Source organism: Toxotes jaculatrix, chromosome 12, assembly GCF_017976425.1.
Source record: "Toxotes jaculatrix isolate fToxJac2 chromosome 12, fToxJac2.pri, whole genome shotgun sequence".
Lineage (NCBI taxonomy): Eukaryota > Metazoa > Chordata > Actinopteri > Toxotidae > Toxotes > Toxotes jaculatrix.
The window spans coordinates 22,088,176-22,108,563 of record NC_054405.1 but is presented as its reverse complement, the minus strand read 5'-3'; the positions used below and the strand labels follow the sequence as shown (position 1 = coordinate 22,108,563).

General features: G+C 40.6%; 1 protein-coding gene across 2 annotated transcripts in view; it reads left to right on the top strand.

The window, feature by feature from the left end:
* zbtb16a (zinc finger and BTB domain containing 16a) overlaps positions 1 to 20,388 on the top strand; it is a 135,968-nt gene that overhangs the window by 36,334 nt on the left and 79,246 nt on the right. For both annotated transcript variants that reach the window (XM_041051380.1, XM_041051379.1), the window contains exon 3: positions 15,804 to 15,901. In XM_041051380.1, the coding sequence (XP_040907314.1) occupies positions 15,804 to 15,901 (98 nt within the window). The remainder of the gene's footprint in view (positions 1 to 15,803; positions 15,902 to 20,388) is intronic.

The following is a 20,388-nucleotide window of genomic DNA, read 5'->3' as shown; positions in this document are numbered from 1 at the left end:
AGAGAAAGTCAGACATGTAAATATATGAAATGTCACAGATCGTTACTGTAAAGAAAAGGCTTTGTTTTCCTTTCATTGTTCTAAGACTGCTCGTGGAATCAGATTAAAATAGAAAGTTTAAAGCTACATTTATTGAAATGTGGCCACTAGGGGCCAGAATAACTCAGAAAGAAGCACAGTGACCCCATACCCCCCAGGACTTTATTGCCTAATAAAGTTGCTATGGCTTCTTTGTTAGCAAACACTTTATACTGTTTATATATCCACTGGACGTGAAGCTGCATTAGCATTCAGAAACAGGACTCAGGTTTCTGATAGTCATTCTCCTTTTAGCTGTGGTTTGGTTTCCACCACCGTCTGAGAAAATATCAGACGCTTTAGCTGCTCCACTTCACTCACCGTGCAGTTAGTGGCTAACGTTTTCTTGTCTGCTGTTTGATCCTGCTCGTAGCTTAACAGTGGGTTTAACATAGCTTCTTTGCTTCAGCCAGCTGCGTACCAGAGTGGATCACAGCAGCTCAGACTAAGTTCAACTAAAGTAAATATGTAAAACCAAAACAAAGAACAGAGTGAGGCCAAAACTTCTCTGGGTTCACTAAAAGTGCCACTTTTCACATTACATGTAGTATTTGATTCAATAAAAGCTATTCATATAAAAAAAATGTTTTTGACTCAGCATCCAGTAAAACTTTTAAAGTTCCCCTGTTGAATTTGACTTACACATAGTATTTGGCAAATAATTTTCTTTTGGGATCAAGAGTTTGAATCACAGTTTACAAGCTACAGTTTTTAAAGTTATGTCATCAGGATAAATTTCCAGCACAGAAAAAAAGTTCTTCTAAAATAAACACTAAGTATATGCAGCAGTGTGCTGCGCAGACATAATGCACATCCTCCAAAAAGTACAAGCCAAACCAAAACGTCTTTATTTGGAACTAATAGGAGGCAGGTCAGATATTAAGGAATAAACTCATGGGACCTGCCAGAAATTCTAAGTGGCTTCTGGCACTTCTGCACGAAAAGTAAAGATTAAGTTGACATGACAAAGTTTCGGTTGTGAAATTGTTTCCACTTAAATCTGTGTTATTATTTTAAAGTAGTTTGCTGGCACCCAGACTGTAAATAGTTTACCCTGTGCAGTTTAGTGGGGAAAGGCGAAGTGAATTGTGAAAACCCAGCTGCAGCTCCGGGTGTGTGGCTCAGAATTGGCAGCTGGTAAATCCAACATTTTTAGCTTCTTGGAAGTAGAGAAGTGGTGAGTGGCTCATTACCAAACCAAGGTACAATCTGGAAAAAAAAAAAAAACACACAGTGCTGTGGCCATTTCATGACAGCTCAGTGCGATTACGTTGTTCTCATTAAGATCAAATCTTTCTTTATAATGAACACAGTGACAGTGAAAGTGAGTGAGGCCGAATGAGAAAGGACAGCTTGTTCCCTCCCTTCCACGCTCCCCTCAACCCTCCACACCTCCCGGTCGATTTGATTGGCATAATGAGGTGAAGGCTAGTTGGCACAAAGCTGCTCCGGGGGGCAAATGGAGACATTATTATTTTGTGTGTGTGTGTATGTGAGTAAGAGGGTGTCTTGGCGATCCACACCCAGGCCCCACTGGGCTATTAATTACCCTCTCTGTAACATGGCATCTGCTGAGACGGGGTGATAGAGTGAGCACTGCCAACATGGGCATAGTTGCTCTCTCTCTCCGTCTCTTGTCTCCGTAGACCCCAGCTGCAGTCTCGCTCCTTGCTTATTGGATTCTATCTACATGTATGATTGATTCAGCACCTGAACTGTGCTTTTCATGACAAGCAGGCCAAACACACACACACACACACACACGGAATAGAGAAAAGCACCCCAGCTGGCAAATATTTAACCAACCATGAGATACTCTAAGATGCCCGCTCCGTTCAAGTAGGTTGGGGCATTTTCTGAGCAGCTGTTTGATTTGCTATTCTGGAAGAGAAAAAGGACAGTTTTCTTACTAAAAGACATTGCAGGAGTGTGTTAGTATGTGTGTATGTCTGGGTTTGTCTTTTTGCACCTCTTAAAGCTGCAGTTTTGATTCGATGGGAGCACAGACAACAAAATCATCCACATATTTCTTAAAATGTGTTTTCTGCTTCAGTTCCATCTCCTGGTCGGCTTCAGCAGACTGGCAGGTCCAAATTCTCCTTTCTTCAACTTTGACTTTAACTTAGCTACACTAAAGCTGCACTGTGAGATAGTAGCCACCAACCTTTCCAAATATTGGTCTTGAAGTTGCTACATTTATGGTATAAATAATAAATTTTTATTGCCGTATGTCAGACAACCTATATAAGCATCTTGTGAATCAGAAGTGTATTTGCATAAACTTTAATTTTTGCAGCGTCTGACAGTTTTAATGTGTCTTTCAAGAGCAATAGTAAGGACACTCATTTTGGTTTTTGCAGATTTCTTCCATTGCTAGTGAAACCCTGTAATCACTTTGCCTGTAGCTCCCTCCAAGAACACTAAGGTCATGCTCTCAGTATCTCAGTTTTTTGTTTTTTTTTAGGAATTTCAGGGATTTTATTGAACTGAAGTGCAGTTGAGATCACTGTGGACAATGCTAAAAAATCAATGGACTAATTTATGACTGTGTTGGATTACATATGCTGTAGTATAAATTCTGTCTATATCACCTGCTCCTAGTAGTTAGGGACACACAAACACACACACACACGCACGCACTCGTTGTGCCATGAAGAACATTTAAAGGTCCCCGTTTGTTGTTTAAATCGTCATCCTCCCCCCTGTCTGCCATCCCCCCCTCATGCCACCCCCACATAGCCACATACACACACACACACACACACACACACAAGCATGTGGTGAGTCACAGCATTAGCAGTCATATCGATTCCTTCCTTTATGCTTTCTCTAACCTGTTGTAAAGAAAAGGTACACACCCCCCCCTCCCCCCCACCCTCACCTCCACTGCCATTCCAAACCATTGTACCACACCAAAGTCATTGCAGCAATCAACAGAACATTGTACTGTCAAAATTATTACATTATCCAATGTTATTACTTCAAGTAGTGTGAAATAACTCATTAGGCAAAAATGCCATTAAGCAACAATGCACTAATTAAATTTATTTATTCATCCTACTCCTACTTTTTATTCAGTGTTCTTTACAAAGAAACAATCCCTGCTAAATCTGACAGACAAAGGTTTTTATTCAACTGACAGCTCTTGCTGTGGTTTCAACCCATTCCAAGGTGCATTAATGTCACGTTTGGACAAGTTAGTACATTATCTGTCAGATACTACATTATCAGTTGACTGTAGTGCTGTGTGATGTTTTCCTAGCCAGGGTCGGGGAAAGTCTGCTCTCGAGTGAAGGGAGCGACCCCGGCCTGACACCCAGACGCTACTATTTCAGTGTTCTAGCCCTGTGGCCAAAAAGCTGTCAGCACATATTTTATCCTTTTGCTCACACAGTATATTTTCCCTCTCTCCCTTTTTTCTTGTTGGAGCACTTGTCTCACGGTCTCTCCTTCCTCTGTGTACATAGGAGCGACATAGACTCAGTACAAGGTGCTGATGGGTCCTAACAACCTCTTAAAATCATTTAAGTTCAGGGTTTTTAAAATAATTTTGTTAAATCCTGTTATAGAAGTTATGTGTTGTATTTTTTTTTTCTTAAATGTCTGTACAGAATTCTTTGTACTTGAGGAGAACAACATGTGTTCTGTTCCCTCACTAAACTTAGCGGGACATCGTGCTCCTCACCATTTCACCTGCTGGTGCTCTTTTTCTTGTTATAATCATTTACAGTTTAACAACATTAGACGACTGGTTTTCACAGCTTTGTTTTTAAATTGGTCTTACGTTTAGTGCCTGGCAGCATTAAAGCCTCTTACATTTACCTATTGGAATTTCATAGTTTACCTGCTGCATAAGTAATACTCAGTTTTATTTTCTACTTTGAGCATTACACCAACACCATTAACAGGACTGCCACCAGGCAGCACGAAATGGCCCAGCACAACACAGCACTGGTGGGATAAAAAAGGGAAAAAAGCCACTGAATGCTCTGTTATTAGCTATATTTCACACACACACAAACCCAAATTCTCACATGACCCTCCGCTGTGCAGGCAAAGGCACTGATTCAAGCCGACAGAAATTCTTGGCACAGACCGCCCACTCCATTCACTGGCTGCTGTTCAGCTGTCATACTCACTCGCTGAAGTTTCTCCCTTTAATAGGGTACTGTGCAGAGATGAATGTACTAATATAAGCTGTGGCAGTCATAGGCAATGTGTTTATCCATAGTTAACTACTCGTTCTAGGTCAGATATGATGAGACTGAAAGGATGCTGCCTTGTGACAGCAGCAAAGAAGAGACATCAGGTATAAATAAGAACAGAGCAAGCTCCGGTTACATAACATACACCAATGATTCCCAAAGTCAGGTTTAGGAACCTCCAGGGAATATCAGGGGGCTGCCAGAAATAGGAGCAATTGTCATGCTTCATTATCTTTTGCTTCCTTTGAGTTAGCTTAGTGTGTAGTAAGTCATATTTAATACAGTTCTTTTCCCATAAGGGTGACACTTTATTTTATTTCATTTTACGCAAAGGAGTGTTTGGGGTAAAGTATGGATCCCAGAATTAATAATGCATGCATGATGCACGATGTAGGACTACAAAAAATATATTATGATGTCAATAATAAGTCTTCAGCTGGCCAACAGTTCAAAATCCCCCAATAATTTAGTTTAGAAGAAATAAAACTGAAAAGCAGAAAATCCTCACCTGCTAATGTTTGGTATTTTCCTTTTAAATGACTCAGCTGATTAGGTGATCATGAGAATTGCCATCAGTTAATAATCTGTTGATTAGCTAATCAACTAATGGGAAAAGAAAACAATTATTGCAAAGCATTTAAATTCGAAAACTGTACCTAAATATAAACAACAATCTACACACAATATGAAATATAATAGAGTAGTTATCCATTTTATCTTTTTTGTTTTTGGCAAATGAGACATTTGTGTATTGTTTATATGAGCAGTTTTCTTGTTGTTCTCTAAATATACTCCATAGATACCGCAGATACAGGAAGTGTTATTCTGTATTATTATATACTTTATATGTATATAGCCTATATACATAGGCTTTATGTTTAGATGTAAAAAACATTTGTACATGCACATCCAGGTGAAAGTACTCTGTGGCCATCAAAAAGGAACCCAACACTGGTATTACAGGCACTGTGTTGTGCACAGGAACACAGCAGAGTATCACACAGTCTCACCCCCTCACAGACACACACACACACACGATCTGAGATGAGAGCGACTTGTTTACTGCAGCCCCGCAGAGCTCCGGCTGGGGCTGTTTGGGACGCCCGTGGGTGCTGTGCAGCTCTTGGAAGGCGGGCGTGCGGTGAATGACAGTGCAGATGGCCTAGCGCCATCTCTGCCACCTGAACCTCCCCAAGCCGCCCCACAAACACACACACACACACACGCTCACAAGTTCACGAGGTCAGACACATCAAAACAACCTGCCTGCGGCCATCTCAAGTGTGAAAATAAGCCCCTGCGCTCTTACCTTTTTCTTTTCAAACACTTTTATTTTCCTCAGTGTAGATACAGTCATTCTTGTTAATAATCTTATCTGTTATTTTGCATGGATAGACACGCAAAACCCAAACAGACACACACACACACACACATACAAACACAGTTGCTCTCTGAGACACACAAACACACTAGCCTGCCACTATCTTTTTCCCAGAATGTGATCTGTCCGGTGTGTTACGAGGCGTACAGTAAATCAATCTCAGAGGCATTGCATAATAGTTTGAGAGCTGTGTCCAAATACCAAAATAATCACCTTGTCAACTGGTCTGCTCTGGCTCGCGCCGGCTAGAAGAAAAAATAAAATCACAAGGTCCCTCTGCCGTTTCCAGACAAACAAGAGTGTTTACGCTGAGTAACGTTATGAAGTTGGGACTCTGCTGTCGATGGAATATTGATGGTGTGCCAGTATTTCCTGAGATCGTCAACATCTGGTCAACAGCAGTTATCATAACTAAATGTATTTGCATATACTCTTTCTTACTTATCATGTTCGTACTCAGTTTTTACAACAGTCCGTCTGTCATCAGCCTGTCCTAAGCTATGCAACTTCATGGGAAGAATAAAATTATGCAGATGGAAAAAATGTTAAAAATAAAAAGTAGATAAATATAAGACTGTGATCAGTAAAGTATATATAAAGTATAGTATATATATTATAATCCCAAATAGCTTTACAGTGATCTGTCATACTGACCTACAGAGAGGAATCACACTAGCTGTGGAGCTGATCTAGATGAAACACTGAATTTTTAAATGCTGCATTAATCTCTTATTTGCCCTAATTTAATATTTACAGGTTAAAAAAAGAATACTGAAAGAAATTAGCAACTTAGAGGTTTTTGTTACACATTTTCTTCCAAATAAAGTGTAAGTTTTCACAGTTGTTTTTACGGTGTTGTTATGTCCCACTGTGCCCTTCCTGTGGAAATAAATTTCCTCAAAGTAAAATGTTTTTTTTTTTTCTTTTGACTCTTGAGGCTGTTACTTTAAGCCTTTTGGATTCTCCCTTTGCTATTAACTGCCAGAGCAAAGACGAAACTCCTCCACAAGGTCAAAGTTTGATCCAGTGTCATCTAATCTAATCTGAACTCTTTCCCTACCCATACACGCTGCTACTATCTGCATTTAACCACTTTTTTTTTGTGAGTGCTGTGCCATCACACAGGTTGTCGTTGTTGTCGTTCTTGTTGCGAAATGCAGCTTTTTATTGATGTAACAGGTGCTTAGCTCGTCTGTGGCAGTCAAAATAACACATCTCCTCCTCTGTTTGGCTTTCAGAATGGAAGCTAAAGTTAGACATCTTTGAGGTTTTTCTGCCACTTGATGGAAGGTGATGCCAATGCATAATGCATGAGGAGAGAGGGAAGACTTTGTCTGGCTGCTTTTTATAGACCACCAAAGCTCTTCTACTGCACACACACACATACAGAGAAGCACACATGCCTGAGCCAACCGCCTCACTTGATGCGCTGTAACCTCTCACAGATCAAGAAAGCAGGAGCAGAGGAAAAACAGGAATCTAGCAAACTGGCAACATTGTCGAGAATAAAAAAAAAAAAGAAAGAAACAACAAGACGAAACAGAAATGTTGTCATGCTATTTTGAGACGGCAAGGTCTTTTGATGCACAAACCAAAAGAGAAGCGGGGGGAAGAGGGAGCAGTGGGGCTGGTGTTTGTCTCAGAGATGGGCTTTAACAGAAATACTTTATACATGTGATCTTACACGCTCTCCCTCGTCTTTGTACCCACTGTTCCAACACTTCAGTGAAAGTGTCTTTAGGTCTAGTTAAAATGAGAGAAAAAAAGAGTTATCACACAAGGGGGGAGGTGGGGATGTCAAATAATGTGCAGGCAAGCCGAGCTTGTACTTTTGGTTGCAGACTTTGCAAACCCCATTTGCTGCCCTCGAAAGTGTGGGGTTATTTTTTTTCTTATCCCTCTAATCCTTATTTAACCAGTCTGGTTGACTAAGAGCGCACTGTCATTTATAGTAATGACCTGGGGGAGAAACTGCAGGGAGCTGCACATATACACAGACACACCTGTGTGTTGCCCAGTACCACCACACAGTCATGTGCCAGAGCCGCTGTGTGGTAACTAACTCCATTCATCTGCTGTGATGTTTTTCCACTCTTTTTTTGGGGTCAGGATAATCATTTAAAGAAAAAAGAAGTGACAGTGCCTTTAAAGGTTGTATTCATTCTCCAAATTCTAAATCTTTCAAGCCTCCCAGTTCTCTATAGGAGGAAAAAAAAACCTAGGTTTATTGTGTTTTAACCAACATGTTGTACAAGTTAGTTGGCTGATAATTCACTAAACACTTGCATGTGGGTTCCTCCTGCAGCAGCAGCAGCAGCAGCACCCTACTGTTGTGAACCGTTTTTGTTTTCTTTTTTCAGTTTGAAGTGAATCACAAGATTGAACACTCACATACAGGAACTGCTCTCCTTGAACGATGTGATCTCAAGTAGGCCGCTGAGAAGTTTGAATACAACGCCCTCAGTATTCGGAATTTCTGTGTCTTGCCAACGGGTACCTTTAACAGTCTTTGATCATTTTTTTCCAGTAAAAATTTCTTCTGCCAGTCTGGGGATTTGAACTGCAACCTCTAGGTCGTGTTCTCTCTTCATTGTCACCTCTTATTGAATAAAAGGACTTTGTCAAAGGGAGAAAGCACTTCACACTGAGTGGAGCTGTGGAGGAGAGGTTGAAATGGCTTCCTGAGTAAGACTGAAGGTATTAGAGAGTGAATCCTACCTTCTAAGCTTTGGGGGAATCCAGGTATTTAACTGGGATTAGGTTGAAATAGTTTCTTACTGCCCAGGAAGCACAATTAGAAGTTTCTTGGATTATTTCCCTTCTCTTACCTGAGAACCAAGGCTCTTGTAACTGTATGTGCTTAGGTAGCATTCATGCTTGGGTGGTGATAATTAGTGGAAACAGCTGTGACAGAGAAGCTGTTGCTTCTCACATTATTTCATTACCACTAAAGCTACGGTAAACTTACCATAAAGAAAGCTGAGAAGCGACACCGACAGAAATTTAGTTTTGAGCCTGGAGGTTCATTCTTGACCGTAGGAGCAGATTTCAGTTGTGAAATTTTCTTAACTCAAGTGTTAACTTACAGGGTTTGATATCACTCTATTATTGTCTCTTATACTTAAAGAAAATAAAATCAGCGTAGTAAATCACAGAACACTGTGAATGAGCCAATTGTTTTGTTTTATTTTAATAGCTGATTCTTCCCGTCAGATCAGTTTATAAAAAGTTCAGAGGCCTTAAGAGCATGCTCGCATTTTAAATTCTCAAGCAATCTTGTTGTAATTCTCAGCTTTAGAAAAAAAAAACCCTTATCTTTCTAAAGCCTTATGACTACGTGGTTATATTAAATAATACAGAACTTTGCTCAGAAAATTGTATTCGAATTACATTGTTTCAGCTTGAAAGGTGGCTTACTCGGGTCAAAGCTCATATTGGTTCTGTTCATCCGTCTCCATCTCAGGTCTTATTCATCTTCTTGTACTTCAAAACCAGAAGCAGGGAGTAGTGAAACATGGCGGCGAGCGGAACAGACAGGATTTATTGGTGACACAAAATGCTGCACATAGCACCTTTTAACTACATGTAACACCATTAGGAGTTTGTGCAATACATTAATTAGCACTGTAGGTTAGGACACCTCTCGTGGACTAACTCAGACATGACTGATTGGATTTTAATGAAACTTGTGGATATCATTAATCTAACTGTTTACAGCCAGCTGTCAAAGTTACCCTCGTTATCAAAATTGCACTGATCAGATCAAGCAAAATGATGCATCATACCACCACCGCAGGTTTACACCGTGATTACAGGTGACATATATGTCTCTGATTGGCTGCGACAGGGACAGTGTCACTCAAGCAAGGAAACATGTTTACTGTTGCTAATATTTTCATTGTTTTTACCCCGGGAACATGATATAGCTGTTCTCTCTCGAGATGCTCACAGGGCAAACTTGGGGGTGGTGGTGTCTGCAATATTATAAATAACACAGTGAGGATGAAAGGCAGTGGCACTCTCCCTCCCCATCCTTCTGTCTCTCCTCTTTTCCTCTCGCCCTGCTACTCATCTATGCTCAACACGAGTGCCTCGGCGTTCGCGTGTGTGGCTTGAATTTATATGAACGTCTCCCTGGCGGGGGACAACGGGGGCCAAGTCATTGATATGTGCAGGAGGACTCAGGATAAACAGCCCACGCCGACCGGTGTTACGCCAGCCTGCCTGATACATTTTGATTGAGCAAAGACAGAGGGGTGGAGTAGGGGTGGGAGGGCAATGGAATTGGGAAGGCTTAAAAGCAAGGATAAAATGACAGAAAGGGAGCTTTTTTTTCACCTGGTTCTCCAGACTGCCACAAAATGGACCCATGTAAATGTTAAGAACCACACATGGTGCCGCACTAGACGAGATGTGTGTGTCACTGAGGTTTGGAACACTTTAACAAATAGCTGAGATGCCATTATTTTTCCCATTATTGTGTTTTTTTTAACCTCTAAACACGAGCTGTTATTTAGTTACATCCAAATATGATTTTCCTTTTTTTTTTATTCTCCCTGATGATCCTTTTGTTTCATTGAACACCACCATCACTATTCTCCTCTCACACGCTTTCTTCTCCCACCATGTTTGTCTGTGTGACATGGTCAGCCTCCTAATGGACTGGAAATTCATGCTGAAAAAAAAAAGTCCCTTGTTCCTCCTCTCCATCTCTCTCTGTCAGAAAACCAAAATAAGAGGTGGCGGCGGCACACTGCGCCGCTTATGGCCACATTAGGATCAGCCACCAAAGTGTCACTGAATCGCCTCGTGCATCATTTCGGCTTTGTTCACCATGACAGGGAGTTGTGTGTGCATCAGTGGTCCTCTTCCACCCTGTGCTTTTATCCCCAAATGGATGTACCATTGGTGGGGCTCTTACTTCCAGAGTGCATTATCCCACTTAATAATTTTTGAAACGCAAGTCTTTTTATTGACCTTTGTTTTTAGTGCAGTGCTTGACTGTGTTAGCTATTAATGTCACGTTACATGCTCTGTTACTGCCTTGCAATTTTGTTGGGTGATTGTTGCCAGCTGCTGCCTCCGTACTTATGCTAGCTTCACATTATAGTTGCATTTGTAACTCGAATATTTAATGGAATTTGTATAAATACATTGTTCATTACAGATGATATGTGAATATAGATGATATGTTGTTAATAGTCAGGTCTACACTATCAAACTAATGGTTTGTGTGTTTATACCTTGCTCTCATCAAAAGCCACAATGTTAACAGCTGCATTAACATACAGTTACATGAAATTTTTTTTATGCTAAGCTAACAGTTAATGTGAAGCATAAACAATTTTGCAAGAAAATTTCCTTGACAACTCTTTTTTATCGTCGCCAAGTATGTCAGATGCCCGTATGAGATTCTCACCATCCCTCTACTACTAAGTCCAAACTCTAAAATGGCCTTCCTTCCCCCAATTATCAGTTCTTTTTCATCTGATCCACACAACTAATGAACAAACAGTCACACCCACACACATACACACACACCACACAGCTTTTCCTCAATTTACCGCCTCTTATCAATTGCCTCTCTTTATCTTTTAGTGTTTTCTTCTTTCCATCTTAACCCTCCATTCCTCTTTCACCAAAGCTTTTATTTACGCACATCGTTTCAGGTTTTATTTTATAGCTCCCCTCAGGACCAAAGGATGGAAGAAAAACTGAAAAAAAAAAGATGAAAGGATAGATGAGGATAGAGAGCAACACTCAAGGCTGCAGAGGGAGAAATAGATTTTGGGCCAGCAATGAGAAATAAGTGCAAGTCATCAAGCATTGCCCTGCTTGGCTTTTCTTTCTTTCTTTTTTTTTTGGTCTAATAGTTTGGATGTGGTGATTAAAAAATGTTGATGTGAGCTGGAGAGGGCACCAGCATGAGGTTCAAGCAGAATCATTTGATTTAATGAGGTTTGGCAGTTGCTCTACTGCCTCTGTCATCGTCCAATCATGTGAAATCTGAATGCCTCAAAGCCATCAGAGAGGTCTCTCAGTTTTTTTTTTATTTGTCGTAGTGTATCTGTAGATCACCTTCTTCTGACTTTTTTAACTGTCATATTACAGGTAGAAGGACAGGTGGGAAGCTTGAGTCTTTATTTCACCAAACGCAGTGCTGGTTATGATATATGGCCAGCCAAGTCTAGCGGCAAAATGGGGGTAAAAAAAAAAGTTCTGAATTGCACGAGGCAAGCTGTTACTGCTCAATAACGCAGGCCTGTAATCGACTCACATTTCAAACACACACACTCAGACAGCCCTTGGTTGGGCTGGTTTTTACGAGGAAGCACACCGCACGAGGTGATCAGCATATGTTTTGTTGACATAAATTTAAAATTTATTGCCGTTGTCAAAAGTGACTGTTGGACAAAGTCGATTATTAACTGAGTAAATGGCCTGAGAGAGTTTTATGTGAACTTCCTTAATGGCTACAGTCAGTCTGTTTCAAATCACCCTCCCTCCCTCCCAACACTCCCACCCACCACACGCACACACACACCTACCTCTCATCATCTATTTCAGAAGCACAACATGAAAGCAGACAGTTACAATGGGATTTGAAAGTGTGTGTGTGAAGAGGTCTATCCGAGCTAAATCACTGAGCTGAGACAATATTTTAGTATCCTTTTACATATCATTAAACCTTGTTGAAGCTGGATTACAGTATATTATTAGCTCAGCTTAGGCACACAAAGCATTTTAAAGCCCATAAAACATAACTAAAATGCTCACTGTTGTCTAATTTTCATTTGATTCTTCAGTATTCCAAAGGTGTGAGTGCACCTTTGTCTGTCTGCAATTAAGTGTGAATCATACACAGTGGTGTCACTTACACATCAGACCAGCGAATCACATTCAAAAAAAAAAAAAAAAAGCCATCATAACCAAAAAATGACATTGTTTTCCTATCTAATGCCCCCCTGTTGGTTGGCCCAGGGTAGAAGTTAAACGCTTGATAGTCACAATGTAAACAAAAAAAGAAGGGGTACATTTTTAATCAACTGCCAGGTAGCCAGTCATGTTTTACCAATCAGAGCAATGTCAACAAATTCGGATACAGTTGGGCTGAGAACGAGCTTGGTTAGCAGCGCTCTGGCTAGCTCCCCTTTCCCTGAGGCAGCAATACAAACTTTACATTAGCTACTGTTGCTAATATTATCAACATTTGGCCCTCTTTTGATGTTTTTTTTTAATTACTTTGCATAAAAATGAGAAAAGAAACTTCATACCTTATGGATGAAATGTAGTTAAATGCCAGCAGAAAGGGCATCATTAGTGTTTCAAGTGGACAGCCTTCTCAAAGTCCTAAACCTGTCCTCTAACAGACTAAATTACTGGAACATGTGCTGTTACCATTTTGTTGAACATCAAGTAATGTGCTGTTTCAGAGGGTAGTGCTAGCTGTTGCAGTTAAGTTTAATACACTCTCAGCTAGGGACATACACACTGCACTTTGCTCATCAACACTGCATTTACGGTGAAAATACATGGCATTGCTTCCACTTCAAGTGGCCTTAATAAGTCCATCCATACCTTATCAGTGCTCTGTCTGGGGGGCACAATGGTCAGATTGAGGAGGGACACAAAAGGCCTTTGAAAGGCTTTGTGCTCTCTGTGTGTTGTGTTGTGGTTTACCACTTGCGTGTGTTTTCCCCTTATCGGAGTGAAAGTGTGTGAGTACATCACCTATGATCCTTAAAGGGAGAAAAAAATCCACTTCCATTCCTTTGTCCATTTTGGTGTTTGTTGTTGAATTTGTCTCATTCGTGTGGATAACTCGTCAAAGACAAAATTACATGAAGATATTTATTTTTTTTTATCTTCCTAAAACATCAATGGTAAAGGTCGCACTTTGGTCCCTCGGAGGTGAAACATTATAGTGCTGCCATTTTGCAACAATCATGGAGTAAGAATTCCAATGCAGAGGTGACAGGGATTTTAGTTTTTCTACTGGCAGATGCCTTAATAGGCCAGAATGCCATGCATCTGTATGACATATTGCAGTCTTGTGTAATTGGTATTGATCTGTCCTACTATATATGTAGCCAACAGCAGCAAGATTGCATTTGATGCTGTATTGTTGTGCCTGTATGCCTGCTTTTTATTGAACACAGCCAATTCAGATTTCTCTGTCGATTGTAGAGGGGCAGTCTGGGAAAAGTGGGGAGTGGAAATTTTTCATTGAAGCACATTACATTGGGATATAACTCCTGGTCTGTACCATCACAGATTGATATCTAACAGTGTAAGAGTATTGTTTCCTTTCCCACCGGTGTCATTCCTGTCTCTCTGTGTCACTTTCACTCCCTTTTTGGCTTTTCAAGTGTCCTTCCTTCCCTTTTGGGGGCATTTGGCATTTATAGGGCCTTTTAATTACTCACTACTTGCCAAAGGGCTGTCAGTCTGGCTTTGGTTTCCAAGGTCTGTCCACAAATTCTAACCACTACAGTGGCTATCATGACTTCTTCAACCTTGCTATGTTTTCTTACATTCCAGATTTTTACCGCTCTTCTTGTCAGCTTTCAAGGATGTTTTGCAGTAATTAATTGTCATTGATGTCATACTAGACTTTATTGCTTAATAACTCCTGCAACCATTGCCATAGGACACGCTATAATGTCTCTCTGTCTGTCTCGGTCTCATCCTGGCTGCGTGTCTCGCTACCTCTCTTGAGGCACAAAAGAGAGCTGTAAATCAATTTGCATTCGACATCTGACATCAATCAGTCATGTTTTCGGAGAGTGGCACCACCTCCTCCTCTGCGGCTTTGTTGAGAGACGCTAAGATGGATGGCTGTCATCTCGCCCAAGTTGAGCGGATCTCTTATCAAGGGCATTGTTTCCCCAAGAATGCACTCGGCTGATCACTCCGAGCCACCTGACTCGTCGTCGGAGACTATGAAATCCGTCTGTTTGACGTTGTCTTGTTTTGTCTGCCAGAAGCATATAGTCACATGAGTATAGAATCAGGCACTTTTTCCATGCACGTTTGGGGTATTTTTTTTTCAGTTTTGCATTAAAGTGTTCAGTATTACTGAAATCTAGAAATATTCTAATCAAACTAAAGCCTTATCACTTGTTTAAGGGATTATCAGTGGTGTTTTTTTCACCACCTGTTTGGAGTTTTGGAGCCTTACTACGTGAAAGAACGACAGTTTCGGAGCGTTTTTATTGATTGTGTCAAATCTGAAACAGCACCAACTTGAAAAACAATCATTACAATCATGGGTGTGTGTGCCTTTGTGTACCTCTCTCAAGGCGACGTATTTGAAGTTCTCAGGAGGCTTAAGGCACTGTGGCAGTTGTTTGGCAATTCGTGTCACCTTAATTGCTTTAGAGCACTTTCAGATATCTCTCAAGAATAATATGCTTTGTACTAAGCCGTGGGGTCTTTGAGGATTTTGTAACAGAGAGAGTCGTGAGGATAGACTTTATGTTGTCAGATGTTATTTAGTTACCTAACCCTCAAGGTCTTTACAACATAATCAAATATTGACCCTTGGTCTTGTCTGAACTTGTGCCCTTAAAGTATGTTACATCCTAATGACTGTCCATTTGTGAAAAGGCATTCCATTTCAGGTCTGATTTTGCTTCAAGCTACACGTCACCTTACCAGCTTAGGAAGCAGAAGTCAAAAAGTGGCCCGTGAAGGGCCCATACACTGCCCTGCATGTTTGCCTGAATAAATCATTCTATTTCACTTTATAGCATCTTATCCATCTGCAGCACTTGAGATGCAGAGAGCTGATAATGCCTCTGCTTGAATAGCATCTTGTGATTTACAGCACCGAGTCATGGTCTGGTGATCCCTGCAGAAGAATATGTGTGGTAGTTGGATGGCTTGTTACACTCAGGGTTACTGTTATGTGCTGATGTAATGATTGATGAAGTGTGACATTTTTTTTTCTCAAACTGCAAAAGGCCAAACCTTTGCTGTGCTGAAAGTCATCGCTTATGCAGCTGTAAAACCGCCTCTTTGTTAGAGACACAAACATCTATTTTAGTGATATGCATGCACATTAAGCTTTGCTTGCTATAAAACTGACTTTCTCACAGTCCAAACAATAAAGTGTTTGTTTTGCTCTTTGCCAACAGGAAGATGCACAGTGGAATGAAGACCTACGGCTGTGAGCTGTGTGGGAAGAGCTTCCTGGACAGCCTCCGTCTACGGATGCATTTGCTCTCTCATTCAGGTAAAGAAATCAAACCAACTCAAATCACAAATCCACAGCCTCGCTCTACAGTCACTGTTGAGACCGCAGTGCCTCCTGTTATCACTCCTGGGTTTACCGTTGATTATAGGGAATGACTGATGGGAGACTGAATGATAGAGCATTCATTGCTGCCATTCTGTTCTACTGTTGCTTTGAAGTGTTACACAGCACAAAGTGCTTCTCTCAAAATTTTGCTACTGTCAAACAGGAAAGATTTGAATCCCAGAGTAGAGGTAATTTGAACCTCTGTTGAAATCTCTGTTGAAACTAATGACGGTCAGAGGTCGGTAAGCAGCTCCTTAAAGGGCCATACCAGTGGTTTTGCATGTTTGAACCCATTTATTTAACAACACAATCTGAAGCAACCTGTTAGATTAAAAAAAAAATTTTTTTTACTTGTTTCTATTAATCTCGCTAAGCTACACAGTATAACCGTATAGCTTTGTTGTCAGTGTTAAATAAATATGCAGTTATGCAGTGCATGCCTTTTTAATCAGTCTACATTTACAGCTATATTGCTAAAGGATCTAATTTGAAGGTTACTAAAAATAAAAAAAGCAGACTTGATATATCCAGGACTTCAGAAGCACTGGGGTCGAGGGTCAAAATCCTTCAGCTCCTGCACCTATATAAGACATTTTTGACAAGCCACCACAGTAGTCTGATTATACTCATTTTTTCTCATTTTCCTAATTTATTTGTTCAGTTACATTTTCTATCATTTTATCTCCTTCCCAAGGATGTGACCTTGTTTCCTCAGTGGTAACTACAGCCCTGAGCGTAAGCAAGTTTTATGTCCTTGAGTGTCATATTGATAGTTTATTTACATAAATGGACAACAAAAAACAATATTGCAGCAGGCTCTCAGTGTGGTCAGTAATGGTGAAGTACACATGAATGCAATTAAACAGGCTAAACGTGCACAGTCCTTTTACTCAGAGAGCGAATCTCCTTTTCTTAGGCGAAACCTAACTGCAGCTTTTGTTCTTGCACCTCATAAATGTGGTTAATATCCATTCACAGATTCAAAGTGACTGATTTATTACTGTATAAATGTACAGTACAGCATATGAATATTGAAAACAGATGATTTTTACTTGATAGAAAGTTTTTACAATAGACATCAACTCTGAAGTTGCTGCAGCCTGAGAGCTGAATAAAAGGATGACTTGCCTCGTACATGCTTTATTTCACTATAAATATACTGGTCTTGAATATGTGCATGTGGAGCATAACCCAGTTTCAGTGATTTGTGGATTAAATAACTGTTCAGCCCAGTAAAGCTGAGCAGCTCTGGGAAACTTAACCCAAGAGGTGCCTGCACATCATCATCCTGTCATTCTACACCTCTATGACATTAGAGGTCTGAAAGGCAGTACAAGTCAGAACACTGGACACATTGATTGGTCTGGTCTGACACTATTACACCCACCCCCAAACACACACACACACACACACACACACACACCAGCAGTGCTCTGAGCCTATTTAGCACAGCACTGCTTTAATGGCATGGTCCGTCTTTTATAGGCAGCAAAGAGCTCCTCAGTCCTAAGGCCCTAAGTGCAGATGGTTTATTGAGACACTGTAAAAGCCATGGGACCTCTGAGGGAACCCTTTCTGCACACACACACACACAAAATCCCAAATCCATGTTGACGTTGGCCCACAGATTGAGCCCTCTGTTTGGTGCTCTGTATGTTTTCCAGTGAGGCGCACTAAAGTGGTCTGAATTGTCTGCTTGGCATTATCATTGCCAGTGGTGAGAATACAGCCACCCCCCCACTCACCCACTCCCCCAGCCAACTACTGTCAGTAGGCAGAAAAATGATAATTGCCAGGATCATTTGTTTGTTTGTATCTCACCAAATTTTAAACAATGACTGAGATGGATGCTGACACTCCTGCTATGTTGTGACAAAGATGAATGACAAACTCCCGCTGTGCCAGTGAATTGGCTCAGCACACAACTCAGCGTGTCAAAAACAAAAGTTGCTCCAAGGAAATATTCACTGTTTATTTTAAAATTACACCCCGTTTTCACAGTCCCTGCTGCACATATACGCTCCCCTTCTCACTCACTTGTCAAAAGCTGAAAGAAGATGGCTTTGTCACAGGAACAAATGGGATAGCGATTGTTATGGAGATTTTTGTGTCTCCCACTATAGTATGTGCTTCCTCAGACATATTGTGGAGCCATAAAGCTTCTGTCCTAGTGCTGGCTCCCATGTTTGTGTCACATCATTCTGTGCAGTTCGCTGGCAAAAGTAAGCATGAAGTCGAAGTTTTCTTGAAGTCAGGCGCTATGACAAAGTGGAAGCTGAGGGTGAGTCAAGGTAATCTTGTGCTCAGACACTTGTTGCCTGTTCCTGAATGTGTGTGTGTGTGTGTGTTGTGTGCAGTTCTCTTCATGCGCCAGTGGAGATTAGCCTTAAAGAGCCATGCTCTGGCTGCCGACATGGATGCAAGCTCTCCTGACAGAAAGCCTAAACTTATACTTTATGTTGTCATTGTATCAGACATGGTAGTTATTACAGTCCCAGTAACCACTGTAGGCCAGTACTTACTGGTGCCGGCGTACCGGCAAATTATCCTCTTATGGTAAGTTATTACTGAGTACGGCCCCTTTCTAATGAAAGTAGGTGTTGTTGTTAATGTGCGTTTTGGGTAATAGTATCAATTAACAAACATTTAAGTCAGAGAGTTACTCAGGGAATGAAGATGATGAAAAAGGCTCATTATCAGGATGAAATTAGGTTTGTAGCAGAGGAAGTGTCTTTCTTTCTTCCTCTGCTATTATTTGAAATTTAGTTCACATACACATATTACCTACAATTATCTATACATGAAAATTAATTATCTGTAATTATCTGTTTACATAATAATATTATGGTATCGTGTATTTCCTGTGGCTTTATATATGTGTTACCAAATCATCCTTCTATATCAGTGAGGATAGACAGCTGGGATAATGTACCTTTAATAGGGTAATTGACCCTGTAACAGAGCCAACATAAGCAAAAACTGTACTTGTACTTGTACAAGGCTATGCTCAGTAATTTGTGACATAAATGAGTAAAAACCTTCAGAAGAAATGTTAAGTGCTGCCTACAAAAGGACACAGAGAAAATAAAAATTACTGGTTTCATTTATTTTATCTGTAAGTTTTTGACAATATATGTCAACCATTTCATTTGTATCATGCAGTCAGTTGCAGAGAGTTAACAGCACTTAATCTCCAAAAACATCCAAATGAAATCTGTTTTAGTTTCCCCTAGAGGATTCTCAGAAAAGGGACCCAAGAGAACTACTCAGGAGGCAGATGTAAGAGTAAAGAGTCTTTAAGAGTCTTTAAAAAAAAAAAAAAAAAAAAAAAAAAAACAAGCAGGCAAGCAAAGTAGAAAGGGTCGGGCTGAGGCAAAATCCAAAAAAAACACAGGCAAAGTAAAAAAACATGAGCATGATCAACAGGCAAGCAAAGAGCAGAGTGCTGGAAAGCTAAAACACATGTCACTAAGACAATCTGGCAGTGTGGAAATGGTAAATGTGGAAATGGGCCGTTATATAAGCTAAGGAGCTAATGAGGGAATGTGGAACAGGTGAGCAGGTGAGTGGGGAAGAGGAGCAGGTCAGGTGATAGGAATGGCGGGAAAGACAAGCAGGTGGGGGTGGCAGGGTCTGAAATAACAACAGAATTAGACCATGTATGCACATACAACTTGTCTGAATGAATTAAAGGATGAATGAGCAAACTGAAACTCTAAACCATGACATGAGAGGTGAAAAGGGAAGGGAGGAGAAGGGTGGCAGGTACATGTGTTTTTGGGAATTGAAGGCCAGACAGGCTCAAGAATCAAGATGATTGCCTCTTAAATAAAGTATAATTACTAGTGTGAAAGAAAGCATAAAAACGAGTTGTGAAAGAAAAAACAATTGGATGAAAGTCAGAACATTACTACAGCCTTATAGGAGATGTTCATGTCTGCTTAGACCACGCCAAGGTAATCGTTACCTGAATAAATTTCCAATGGAAAGATTGTTTTAAAAAAAATGTTGTGATGTCAACAGGTTAATAATAACTCACAATTTGTACTCACTGACATAAGGTGAAAACTCTGTTGATAGGAGATCAAATGGAAAAAAAATAACACCGAAAACTCTAGGAAGAACCACATACTCCACCTTGAGAAAGGCAACTGAGCGGAAGATGTGGGCAGTGTATTTTTAGCAACAGTGGCAGCAAGTGCACAAACTTTTTTTTCTTTCTTTCTCTTTTTTCCTCTTTCCAAGCGGGGCTGTCTTGACGCACGACATCAACCTGTACTGTTACACACATCAGTGTTGATTCATAGCCGCTTTGGTCTGGCGTAAAAGGCAAGACAAGCGCTTCTGTCGAGACGGGCGACGGTTAGGGAAGAGACAGCACTGAGGCAAAGCTTCTTTGATAGTTTTTGTTGTCTTTTTCT